A 13,663-nucleotide genomic window follows, 5' to 3' on the forward strand; every position below is an offset into this window, starting at 1 on the left:
GCTGCCAACCTGCCCCTTCATAGTTAAAAGTAATAAGAAGAAAGGAGAATAATATACAGATTTAAACTTTGCGCTTTAAGTCCTTCCGCGTCCATAGCCGAATGGTCAACGAAGAAACCATCCTGTGTGGGCCTAGGTTCGAGTCCTGGTACTGCCAGAGGCTTCTCTTTGGTGGGAGGTCTGGACTGGGATGCACTCGGAGTCATGCGACCAACTAGGGAGCTACCTGATTGAGAGGTAGCTGTTCCATTGTAGGAACTTCCGACAACGACCGTGAGTGCGGTGCACTGACCCCATGCTCCAGCATACCGCATCCGATGGCGAAGGAGTGAGGATGACACCGCTTTTGGTCCTCGGGGCCTTATCACGGTTTCTACTTTTTCGTTACTTTAAGTTCACCTGGCTAAAGTAATTTTATGGAGACAATCTAGTTGGAACATTGTACCTTCGTATTTTTGTTTTCTTTTTTAATGAACTGCTATGTGTGTATGTTGACTTTTTAATTAAAAGAGCGTGCAGAAAAGTATGTCTCCGAATTTTTTATGTGAAAGCTCTTAAAACTTTTTTATATGAAACAAATGTTATGAACATTCTACGTCTTTGATTCATGCGTACAAATCTGCAGCCGTCTGTCGCTAGAGGCTCCGAGTCGTAACGTGCAACACGGCGATGTGTAACGTAACTCTGTCGGTGCGTGAGAAGCAGCGTGCTGTTATCGAGTTTCGTATACGAAGAGTTTGTCCACACAGGGAACACCCTCTCCTTCAACGCGACAATGCCGGACCACACACGAGCGCTGCGACATTTGCAACAATTCGACGCCTCGGTATCATTGTCATCGATCACCCGCAACATAGTTCTTTGGTCACGTTTGATATTTTTCCTCTTCCAAAACTGAAAAATTACATTCGAAGACTTCACTTTGATAGTGATCAAACGGTGCAAGCAGAGGTGAGGTGGTGGCTCCGTCATCAATGTGAAACGGTCTACAGTGACGTTATCAACAAATAGGTCTGTCATTGGGAGAAATGTTTCGTCGCCAGGGTGACTATGTTGATAAATAAACACGTAGATATGTGGAATGAAGAATTAGAACGTTAATAACGTTTATTTTACTTTTAAAGCTTTAGTAAGTTTTGTGCCGCGCGGGATTAGCCGAGCGGTCTAGGGCGCTGCAGTCATGGACTATGTGCCTGGTCCCGGCGGCGGTTCGAATCCTCCCTCGGGGGCGCGCGCGCGCGCATGTGTGTGTGTGTGTGTGTGTGTGTGTGTGTGTGTGTGTGTGTGTGTGTGTGTGTGTGTGTGCGTGTGTGTCCTTAAGATAATTTAATTTAAGTAGTGTGTACGCTTAGAGACTGATGACCTTAGCAGTTAAGTCTCTCATAAGATTTAACACACATAAGTTTTGTACCCTGAGTGGCAGGCTGAACACAATAAATGATGAGTTTGAGAGTTGCGTGTGACACCGTATTAGCACAGTAACTTCCGATAAATGCAACTGAAAAGGTTCCTCCTGATGTGGTATGAACGTGGCGACGAGTCTATCGTGACCTGGCTCGTGATAATGTTATGACGGTGACTGCTAGTTACATCTACATCTACAAGGATACCCTGCAAATCATATTTATGTGCCTGGCAGAGGGTTCATAGAACCCCCCTCACAATTCTCTATTATTCCAATCTCGTATAGCTCGCGGAAAGAATGAACATCTATATCTTTCCGTACGAGCTCTGATTTCCCTTATTTTATCTTGGTGATCGTTACTCCCTATGTAGGTCGGTGTCAACAAAATATTTTCGCATTGGGAGAAGAAAGCTGGTGGTTGGAATTTCGTGAGAAGATTCCATCGCAACGAAAAACGCCCTTCTTTTAATGATTTCCAGCCCAAATCCTGTGTCATTTCTGTGACACTCTCTCCCCTATTTCGCGATAATACAAACGTGCTACCTTTCTTTGAACTTTTTCGATGTTCTCCGTCAGCCCTATCTGGTATGATTTCCACACCGCGCAGCAGTATTCTAAAAGAGGACGGACAAGCCTAGTGTAGACAGTCTCCTTAGTAGGTCTGTTACGTTTTCTAAGTGTCCGGACAATAAAACGCAGACTTTGGTTAGCCTTCCCCACAACATTTTCTGTGTGTTCCTTCCAGTTTAAGTCGTTCGTAATAGTAATACCTAGGTATTTAGTTGAATTTACGGCTTTTAGATTAGACAAATTTATCGTGTAACTGAAGTTTGAGTTCCTTTTAGCACTCATGTGGATGACCTCACACTTTTCGTTAGTCAGGGTCAACTGCGCTTTTCACACCATTCAGATATCTTTTCTAAATCGTTTTGCAGTTTGTTTTGGTCTTCTGATGACTTTATTATTCGATAAACGACAGCGTCGTCTGCAAACAACCGAAGGCGACTGCTCAGATTCTCACGAAAATCGTTTATATAGATAAGAAACAGCAAAGGGCCTAAAACACTACCTTGGGGAACGCCTGAAATCACTTCCGTTTTGCTCGATGACTTTCCGTCAATTACTACGAACTGTAACCTCTCTGACAGGAAATCACAAATCCAGCCACATAATTGAGACGATATTCCATAAGCACGCAATTTCACTACGAGCCGCCTATGTGGTACAGCGTCAAAAGCCTTCCGGAAATTCAGAAATACGGAATCGATCTGAAATCCCTTGTCAATTACATGGTCACATAAAAGAATACCAGTTCCGTGGATACCAAATCTGGGGAAGGCAGCGTCCAAGGAGGCGAGGCAACAAGGATGACGGATCGCTGTTTCGTATCTTCCATGGCTGCCTGGGGGGAGGCCAGCTTTGAAAGGGCGAAGCTCCGAAAGCGATGACTAGCGGATCGGTGTGGCTCGACCAGTGTCAACTCCCAGTGACGGGTCGTAAGTCGGCGTTCGACGCGGAGCATGAACTGGCCTGCTTGCTGCCGGCTTCTGCTCCAGCAGCTTCTTTATAGGCAGCTGGGGGAATGTTGCCCCGCTGCGCTCGGCTTGCACGTGACGGCGGATGCAACGTAGTTCCGGCGATGGCAGCGCCGCAGTCGGCGATGCGCGCGCTGCTGGTGCGGGTTGCCAGAGGTCGGCGTGCCCGCATTTATGTTTACATAACACGCGGTGTACTAGCGACGCTCAGCGCGTGACTTGTCTCGGGTAGAGGAGCGCCCGCGGCTGTGGAACAAACTGTCTTTGTGCCTGAGTAGATGTGGCTGGCCAATGGCCATATATTTGCTAGTAAGAATATACTGAGGTGACAAAAGTCATCGTACAGCGGCATGAACATATACAGATGAAGGCAGTATCACGTACACAAGGTTTGAGAGAGCAGTGCATTGGCGGAGCTGTTTTTTGTACATATGATTCATATGAAACGATGGGAGTTAAGACTCTGAACGCGAATTGGTAGCTGAAGCTAGAGGTGTGGGACATTCCATTTAGGAAATCGTTGGGGAATTGAATATTCCGTGATCCACAGCGTCAAGAGTGTGGCGAAAGTACAAAATTTCAAGCATTGCCTCCCATCAGACACCGCAGTGGCCGACTAAGAGCAGCGGCGTTTGCGTAGAGCTGTCAGTGCTAACAAACCAACGCTTCGTGAAATAACTGAAAAAATTCGTCTGGGACGTACGACAAACGTATCGGTTAGGACAGCGGGGCAAGATTTGGCGTTAATTGGGCTATGGCAGCAGACAACCGACACTAAAGCTTTGTCGACAGCACGAAACCCACCTGTAGCGCCTTTCCTCGGCTCGTGACCGTGTCGGTTGTATCGTAGACGAGTGGAAAACTGTGGCCAGGTCAGATGAATCTCGATTTCGTTTGGTAAGATCTGATGGTAGGGTTCGACTTTAGCGCATACCTCACGAAGCCAAGGACTGAGGGCAACATGCAAACTGGTATGGCGTCATAATTGTGAGGGCTGTGTTTATATTGAATGGACTGGGTCCTCTGCTCCAGATGAACCGATCGTTAATATAAACGGTTATGTACGACTATTTTGAAAGTATTTGCAGCCATTTGTGGACTTCATGTTGCCAAACAATAATTCCATGTCACCGGCCTACAGTTCTTCGCGATTGGTCTGAAGAATGTTCTGGACAGGTCGAGCGGATGATTTCGTCACCCAGATCGTCCGATATAAATCCCATAGAATATTAATGGGACATAATCGAGAGGTGAGTTCGTGCGCAACATCCTGTACTGGAAACGCTTCCGCTATTACTGATGGCTATAGAGGTATCATGGTTCAGTGTCGAGTAGCTGTTATGCGCCGGGCAAAGGGAGGTCCGACACGATGTTGGGAGGTATTCTATGACTTTCGTTACCTCGAGTAGACTTACGCATAACGTAATCTCTTTAGTACGAGGAGACTTCTAAAGATAAGCTACACATTTTCATGGCCGGCGAAGTAACTTTCATTGAATGCCACACTACATCTCAAAGTGACACAGATGCATGACACTATTTTTCAACATAGTAATCAAGCATCTGTAAACAACGGTCGGATCGTTCTACCAATGTTGTCTATTTCCTCGACGATAGCAGTCTGCTTTTTGCTCACAGAGACATTCGGAAATCAGTTTTACCCCCAGATTTTATTTATTTATTTTTTCAACTTGCCGAAAAGAGGGAAATGGGCTGGTGCAAGATTTCGACTGTACTGCGGGTCACATCACCCACGTCTGTGCAGCATTGGCCAAATTGTTGGCACCGCTTCACTATAGCACAACGCGACTCGTGTTTAGTCATATACACGCTCCGTTTGTGTGTAATTAACACGTTTTGCCCACAAGAATCGTGCTGTCCTCCGTATTTCAGCTTAGAGAGCGTTTCTAGTTACCGTGCCATTTCACTCCGACACTGTGATGGCACCTGTTATTCGTACTGTAGCAGAAATGTGTCTGCAGAAAACGCGGAAGTGTTCTGTTGTCAATCGACTACACTTTCTGCTTGGTGGTATTAGCGTAATACGACTTCCTGAAGTTCCTACGTGTATTATTGTATCAACAAAACTAAGTTTACTATTTCGTTGTACTTTAACTCTGTACAGATAGAACTATTGCCGGCCGTGTGGTCAATGTTTCTGAAAACCAGAGTAATTAAAATTAAATATATATATATATATTAAAAATGTGCGCACAGTTCCAGATTGGGCTACAATTTCTTTTTGTGAAAAAAAAACCGGGATGAATTTATAATAAGTGTTTCATATTAATGTGTAATTTAAGTATCAGTATCTTTAAAACAGTCGTTACACAAAGTAGAACGGTGGATACAGAACAGATAGATCTCAAGTTAATACTGTCGCTGGCCGCTATATAGGATGGTCCATTGATCGTGACCGGGCCAAATATCTCACGAAATAAGCATCAAACAAAAAAGCTACAAAGAACGAAACTCATCTATCTTGAAGGGCGAAACCAGATGGCGCTATGGTTGGCCCACTAGATGCCATAGGTCAAACGGATATCAACAGCGTTTTTTTTAATAGGCACCCCCATTTTTTACATATTCGTGTACTATATGAATGTTTTAGTTGGACCACTTTATTCGCTTTGTGATAGATAGCGCTGTAATAGTCACAAACGTATAAGTAAGTGGTATCACGTAAGATTCCGCCAGTGCGGACGGTGTTTGCTTCGTGATACATAACCGTGTTAAAATGGACTGTTTAGCAACTGCGGAAAAGGTCGATATCGTGTTGATGTATGGCTATTGTGATAAAAATGCCCAACGGGCGTGTGCTATGTATGCTGCTCGGTATCCTGGACGACATCATCCAAGTGTGCGGACCGTTCGCCGGATAGTTACGTTATTTAAGTTAACAGGAAGTGTTCAGTCGCATGTGAAACGTCAACTACGACCTGCAGCAAATGATGATGCCCAAGTAGGTGTTTTAGGTGCTGTCGCGGCTGATCCGCACATCAGTAGCAGACAAATTGCGTGAGAATCGGGAATCTCAAAAACGTCGGTGTTGAGAATGCTACATCAACATCGTTTGCACCCGTACCATATTTCTATGCGCCAGGAATTGCTTGGCCACGACTTTGAACATCACTGGGCACGAGAGAAATTACGGGACGATGACAGATTTTTTGCACGCGTTCTATTTAGCGACGAAGCGTCATTCGCCAACAGCGGTAACGTAAACCGGCATAATATTAACTATTGGGCAACGGAAAATCCACGATGACTGCGGCAAGTGGAACATCAGCGACCTTGGCGGGTTAATGCATGGTGCGGCATTATGGGAGGAAGGATAATTGGCCCCCATTTTATCGATGGCAATCTAAATGGTGCTGTGTATGCTGATTTCCTACGTAATGTTCTACCGATGTTACTACAAGATGTTTCACTGCATGACAGAATGGCGATGTACTTCCAACATGATGGATGTCCGGCACATAGCTCACGTGCGGTTGAAGCGGTATTGAATAGCATATTTCATGACATGTGGGTTGGTCGTCGAAGCACGTTCACCAGATCTGACGTTCCCGGATTTCTTTCTGTGGGAAAAGTTGAAGGATATTTGTTATCGTGATCCACCGACAACGCCTGACAACATGCGTCAGTGCATTGTAAATGCATGTGCGAACATTACCGAAGGCGAACTACTCGCTGCTGAGAAGAATGTCGTTACACGTATTGCCAAATGCATTGAGGTTGACGGACATCATTTTGAGCGTTTTTCATGTGGTATTTACAACATTCATTTTTCTTTACGTACTTCACGAATATGTAATAAAAAATGGGGTTCCTATTTTTAAAAAACGCAGTTGGCATCCGTTTGACGTATGGCAGCGCCATCTGGTTTCCCCCTTCAAGCTAAACGAGTATCGTTCTTTGTAGTTTTTTCGTTTGACACTTATTTCGTGAGATATTTAGCCAGGTCACGATCAGTGGACCACCCTGTATACCCGATGCGCCAGCTACGTAATCGCTCAGTACCGTTTTTTCATTTCCTTTTCGAACCTATTGTACCTCTCCCATCCGCGCGGCACTGGACTTTTTAGACTTTACGGATTCCTTTAGAAGCTTGCTTTTCTCTGACTTGGGGTTTCTGTAATTCCGAACATATTTACGAGTTATACGACACCTTTCATTACTTCGTAATTTTCTGTTTAATACCGATTTACTCTTGAATTTTTGTTGTCTGCCTTTGGATCCCAGTAGTGATCCGCAAGCTCATCACGATGACCCCAGAAGCAATGTCCTAGCTATAAGCATTTCCACGCAACAATCACTTGCATGCGCCTTCATTGGTACGATGACTTCATCAATATTACGCGAGAAAGTTGTACAGAAATGATCTATCTGTTTGCTCACCACCCGAATTTTACTGATTATGAGACGTAATTTTTTCTTCCAAAAATAGCCTCGAATCTTCAGAGGCGTCTTATACTCGAAATTAATATAAAAATATCCAGTGTTCGATTTAAAATTCCCGCCAGTCTTAAAAATGGCCATATATTCGATACCGCGGGAAACTAATTCTACTGTATATGCAAACATTGAATTGAACTGGCAGCAGCAGAGCATCGATGCGACGAACATGAGTTGCGGGGATTCACAAGCAGGGTAACACTGTCTCCATCCTGCGCCGCCACCACAAACCCAATACCCTGTCAAGTCTATGACGCTGCATTGCAGTCGACATTGCCAGTGAGCTTGAATTGAAAGTGATGTGTGTTGTCGGTAACAGTACAATATTTTTGTTAGTGGCTAGTTTCGTAATGGAAAAAAATGAGATACTCGTATGACGCGGGCTATAAATGGAAAGTATAGCGTATGGGCGGCATTTCAGCCCTCAACTAATAGAGAAAACCATTCGAAATTGGCGGGCTAGTAAAGAACTAAAAAAAAATGAAGAGTAAATGCGAACAATCAACTGGATGTGTGAATGCAAACTGACCAAAACTAGATGATGTATTGAAATGGACTCAAGGACACGATCAAATGGCATCGGAATTAATACAAAAATTATTCAGATACGCGCTCGTGAGCTAGCACTACAGTGGAACTCAACAGACTTCAATGGTGGCCGCGCGGGGTAGCATGGGTGTGTGTGTTGTCCTTAGCGTAAGTTACTTTAAGTTAGATTAAGTCGTGCATAAGCTTAGGGACCGATGACCTCAGCAGTTTGGTCCCATGAGACCGTACCAGAAAGGATGGAGTTGGTTGGTGCTACAGGTTTATGAAGCGCCCTGGACTTAGCATGAGAACCAAAACCAAAATATATCAGAAAATGCCAGAAGAGTATGAAGAGAAAATATATTTCCACAGCTTTATTATTCAACACTGAAAGAAAACCACTGTGGAACTAAGCCGAATAAAAAGGATGGACGAAACTCCTCTGAAATTTGATGTGCTGAGTAACAGAACTGTTGCCATGAAAAGTGGTAAAACAGTAACTGTGAAAACAAGTGGCCAGAAAACAATGCACTACACCGTTGTCCTTTCACGTCGTGCTGATGGTGCTAAACTTAATCAAATGGCTCTGGTTCAAATGGCTCTGAGCACTATGGGACTTAACTGCTGAGGTCATCAGTCCCGTAGAACTTAGAACTACTTAAACCTAACTAACCTAAGGACATCACACACACCCGTGCCCGCGGCAGGATTCGAACCTGCGACAGTAGCGGTCTCGCGGTTCCAGACTGTAGCGCCTAGTACCGCTCGGCCACTCCGGCCGGCCTTAATCAGATGATCAAGCGCAAAACAATGCCAGTACCTTCTGAAATACTGCCAGGGGGTGTTGTTCATGTACATGACTAGGGTTGCACGGACGAAGCTGGCAAGAAAACTATGGATTAACAGAATGTGCGAGAGAAGGAAAGGTGCTTCATTGAAGAAGAGTTCTCTTCTTGTGCTAGATCGGTTTAGTAGTCATTTGGAAATTCTGTAAACGTGAAATTGAGACAGAGAAATACAGAGCTTGCTGTTGTTCTGGGTGGACTTACCTCACAATTGCAACCTTTTGATGTCTCAAAAAATAAGCAAGTTAAATTTTATGTTGGAGGAATGGAACAAATGGATGATGGATGAAACCCAACATGAATTCACGCCAACGGGAGCTTTAAAACAACCTTTAATCAAACAAAGGTGTTAGTGGACAAAACAGTTGTGGTCTAGAGTGATAGAAGGCATTATTGTTAAACCTTTCAACAATTGCGGCATAAATAACACTCTCGATGACAGTGAAGACCGTCTTATACAGGGTGAAAAGTATATAAACCGACAAACTCTGGGAGATTGTAGGGGGCATCAATACAAATATTTTTCCCTAATGTCATTTTTTCCTATGAGAAGTATAAACTGGTAGAGGAAGATTTCTCTGGTGCAAATAAATTAAACCAACAAACACTTTTCCATTTTATTATGACCAAGAGACAACACATTAACTCATCCCAATTTCAGTTACAGTAGATTTTCAAAAATGCCTCCATTGACACGTTAACAAAGGTTACACCGTCGGATCATTTTCTGTCTCACACGGGCAAAAATCCCGGGAGTATCCTGAATTGTTCCTGTTGCTGCCTACTATCCGGGCAACCAGATCCTCTTCTGATGCAACAGGGGTTGCGTAAACCAGGTTGTGCATCTCTTCAAAAATGGCTCTGAGCACTATGCGACTTAACTTCTGCGTTCATCAGTCGCCTAGAACTTGGAACTAATTAAACCTAACGAACCTAAGGACATCACACACATCCATGCCCGAGGCAGGATTCGAACCTGCGACAGTAGCGGCCGCCCGGTTCCAGACTGCAGCGCCTAGAACTGCACGGCCACCCCGGCCGGCTGCGCATCTCTCCCCACACAAAGTCTAGAGGGGACATATCTGGGGATCGAGCAGGCCATGGTACAGGACCACCTCTGCCAATCCACGTTTCTCGGAAGCGTCGGTCCAGTAATCGACGCACATGACGTGCTGGCGCCCCATCATGTTCGAACCAAATGCGTTGTCTTGTAGGGAGCGGCACGTCTTCCCGCAATTCTGGCAATGCTCTGGCGAGCAAATGGTTATAGTGCCTGCCATTTAATGGCCGAGGTAGCAGATATGGCCCAATTAAACAGTCCCCAACAACACCGACCCACACATTAACGAAGAACCGTACTTGATGAACGCGAGTAACTGTGGCATGTGGGTTATCCTCACTCCAGACATGTGAATTGAGCATGTTGAAGACTCCATCACGCCCGAACGTTGCTTCATCGGTAAACAACACAGAGGATGGAAATATAGGATGCATTTCACACTGTTCCAGGCAGCACTGAGAAAACTGTGCTGTGCGTGGATAAGCAACTGGTTCCAGGTTGTGGACACGCTGTAAGTGAAATGGACGTAAAAACTGCTCTAGAAGGACTGTTTTTACATTCGTCTGATTCGTCCCCATGTTACGTGCAATTGCAAGAGTGCTGATTGAAGGATTCAGCTGCAAAACAGCTTCCTCAAATTGCAGCGTTCTTACTGTGCGACGGCGTCCCTGTCCAGGTAATCTGCCAAAGACCCGACCTCACGCAGACGTTGGTACACAGCAGCAAAGGTTGTATGATGCGGGATACGGCGATTAGGATATTGTTGTTGATAAACCCGCCGTGCAGCTCGTCCGTTGTGATGCTCTTCGTAGTACACACCAACCATATCAGTGTACTCACTCCAGGTGTATCACTCCATTATTAAACAGAGACAATGCACTACTACACTGGTAGACAGCAGTTGCCTCAACTGAAGATCGTAATACGGCTTCTTACAACTGCAGAGCGTAATACGGCCTCCACCGGTTTAAATAATCCTCATAGGAAAAAATGACATTAGGGGAAAATATTTGTTTTGATGTCCCCTACAACCTCCCGGAGTTTGTCGGTTTAAATGCTTTTCACCCTGTATATGAAGAGGACATCAGTAACGATGAAGAGGCACAGCGAGTAAACAACTTGGCCTGCCAAGGGCGCCAACTAGGCCGCGCTTTTCCCGGCGGCTCGCTGTTGGCTGCAAAATCCCACGAGCCAGCGAGGCGTGCCCGTGTTACTGCACGGCCTGCAACCCTCACGAACTCCACCCGTTGACACGAGAATATGGTGTAGTTGCTTCGTTCCACGGCGTCATAGATCTCAGCTGTTCGCCCCCTGGTAGCTGCGTGGTCAGCACGACGGAATGTCATTCCGAACGGCCCGGGTTCGATTCCCGGCTGGGTCAGAGATTTTTTTCCGCTCAGGGACTGGGTGTTCATCACCATCGACACGCAAGTTGCCGAATTGGCGTCAACTCGAAAGACTTCCTCCAGGCGAACGGTCTACCCGACGGGATTTCCATTTTTATAGGCGTCAGCTGCGTGGTTTTTCTACTGATCTGCCACCACTAACAAAAGCTTCTCCTTCTGTTTCAGCGTCTGACGTGGTACTCGCCGGACGAGGACGTCAAGATGTGTATTGTCAAGGGCAAGGACGAGGTGAGTGACAACCAACAGTGGTGTATTGTAGTGCACAACAATGCAATGCATGTGAAACGCTCTCCATGGTCTCCCAGTGCCCAGACGTCTGTATTCTAGACAGCTCTCTCTCTCTCTCTCTCTCTCTCTCTCTCTGTCTCTGTCTCTGTCTCTGTCTCTCTCCCCCCCCCCCCTCCCCGTCCCTTCGATGAATTTTTAGGAAATAGCCATATATTTGTCTCCCCTACACCCTGTTGTCTGGAGACTTTAAAATTATTCTTACATAGTGCTGAAAGATTACATCAAGAGTGGGGAAAGTTCAGAACTGAGAAAGGATTTAGGCAAGTTGACCCTATGAAAAGGTATGTCAGAGACTACTACCAGTCACAGAATTTGTTGATTACTTAAATCACTTAGTGAAGCAGCATGTTTCGAGGTATAAATTTAATCTTCAAGCAACAATATCATAAAAACATTTAACAGAAGCACACACAGATATTAAACTTGCTCTGTACACCCTTGGTATCTGCTCTGTTGCTACCCTGTGGATAAAGAAGGCAACGTGATTTGAAGGAATATTCACTTCGTATGTTGGTCTGCTGTTCACATTAAAAAGACAGCTGTTCTGTATGAACGAAGTGAGTGATTATTTAAATATTTTTTAATGAATAGCAGACCAAGGTAAGAAGTGCCTATTCCCTCACATTAGGTTATTCTTCTTGTTATTCACAGACTGATCACAGAACATGCCAAGACTCTACAGAACAACTTTAGTACTTACGTGTACTTTTGGTAAATTATTTTTATGTTACCGATGTAGCCTGAAGCTGAGAATTTTACCTCTAAACTTGTTACTTCATTAAGTAATTTAAATAATCAACGAGTTTTGTGACTGACTGGCAGCGGTCTCTGAAAAACCTTTCCATGTCTTTGAAACAATTACAGTCGGTTAGCAGTCAATATGGATTTAAAAGGTGATTCTGTCTCACCAAATCTATTTTATGCAGCCACGGAAGATGTCTTCAGATCATCAAGTCAGGATGAAAAAGGAAGGCACATAAACAGGTCTTTTCTGAAACACCTTAGACTTTCAGACGTCATTGGCTTATCCAGAATAATTTTAACAAACACTGGAGAAAATTAACAGAACAAGTATGACTGTAGGCCTGGAGATTAATAGCGAATACGCCTTCTTTCCACCGCTGTATTTGATTGCGTCGCAACACTAACACTTCACTCGATGATAAAAAAAAAAATTGTGTACTTGTTTCGGGCGTAGTCCTCATCAGGATATCTGTTAAAAAGATCATAATTGTCATCGAAGTGCAACCAGAACGTTTATTAAATTATGTTTTTGGCACATGTTCTGATGATTGGCTATGCCCAAAATGCGAAAACAAAAAGACAACAAAAAAGACGACATACGAGCTTCGTTATTAGAGAAGAAAAGGCTTTGAGTATTCACACAATAGTCGGGTGTCGTGTGCGCGACTTTGTCTGAACCAGTGAATACGATACTCCATCAACACAGTATTTTTTGCTTTCAAGCTATCAGTTGTTAAAGATGACGTACGCGATAAATGACGTCAGTGAGCCCAACCAAAGCACATCGTTTCTTTTATCCCTCCAACGATCTGTGCAGATGAGCTGGTAGGCAGACAGACCTTTTGGGCAGACAAGCGGCAGAGTAATTACAGTACTACCAAAACAATGCAATCGGTATGCCTGTAACAAGGTAGTAAAACTGAACGATGAAATTACAGAAATATTTGAGGACTTTTTATATCTCAGACAATTCAAAAGTGGAAATGGAAAATGTTCTAAGCGCAGATTTTCTTTTTTTTCTTTTTTTTCGTGAAAGAAGTTCCCATTGCTGTTGTGTTCCCGGTACTCCGTTGCATGTCGCTAAACTTGATCCAGCTTCCAGACCATGGAGAAAGTGTTCCAAACATACGTCAGTAGATGGCGCCAAGCTGTTTTTCTCTCTGGAATACAATAATTTGAAACATATGATAAATAGATTTTGTTGATTTGTGTTCTGTTAGTTAAAAACCTAATGTTGTAATTTTGTACTTGTATTATCCCAAATAAAACGCATTGGCTCAGTGTTAGTGTCACTAGGAACAAAAACTGCCTCCCCACTATTATGCCGGAAACAGGTTTTTTAGACAGTGACTGTGTACAAAATACAATTTGGTTCTTGCAAAGAAGGAATCAGC

General features: G+C 44.3%; 1 protein-coding gene across 2 annotated transcripts in view; it reads left to right on the forward strand.

The window, feature by feature from the left end:
- Positions 1-13,663, forward strand: part of LOC126272209 (semaphorin-1A) — a 794,592-nt gene that overhangs the window by 669,557 nt on the left and 111,372 nt on the right. For both annotated transcript variants that reach the window (XM_049974894.1, XM_049974893.1), the window contains exon 5: positions 11,403-11,465. In XM_049974894.1, the coding sequence (XP_049830851.1) occupies positions 11,403-11,465 (63 nt within the window). The remainder of the gene's footprint in view (positions 1-11,402; positions 11,466-13,663) is intronic.

Source organism: Schistocerca gregaria, chromosome 5 (genome assembly GCF_023897955.1).
Source record: "Schistocerca gregaria isolate iqSchGreg1 chromosome 5, iqSchGreg1.2, whole genome shotgun sequence".
Lineage (NCBI taxonomy): Eukaryota > Metazoa > Arthropoda > Insecta > Orthoptera > Acrididae > Schistocerca > Schistocerca gregaria.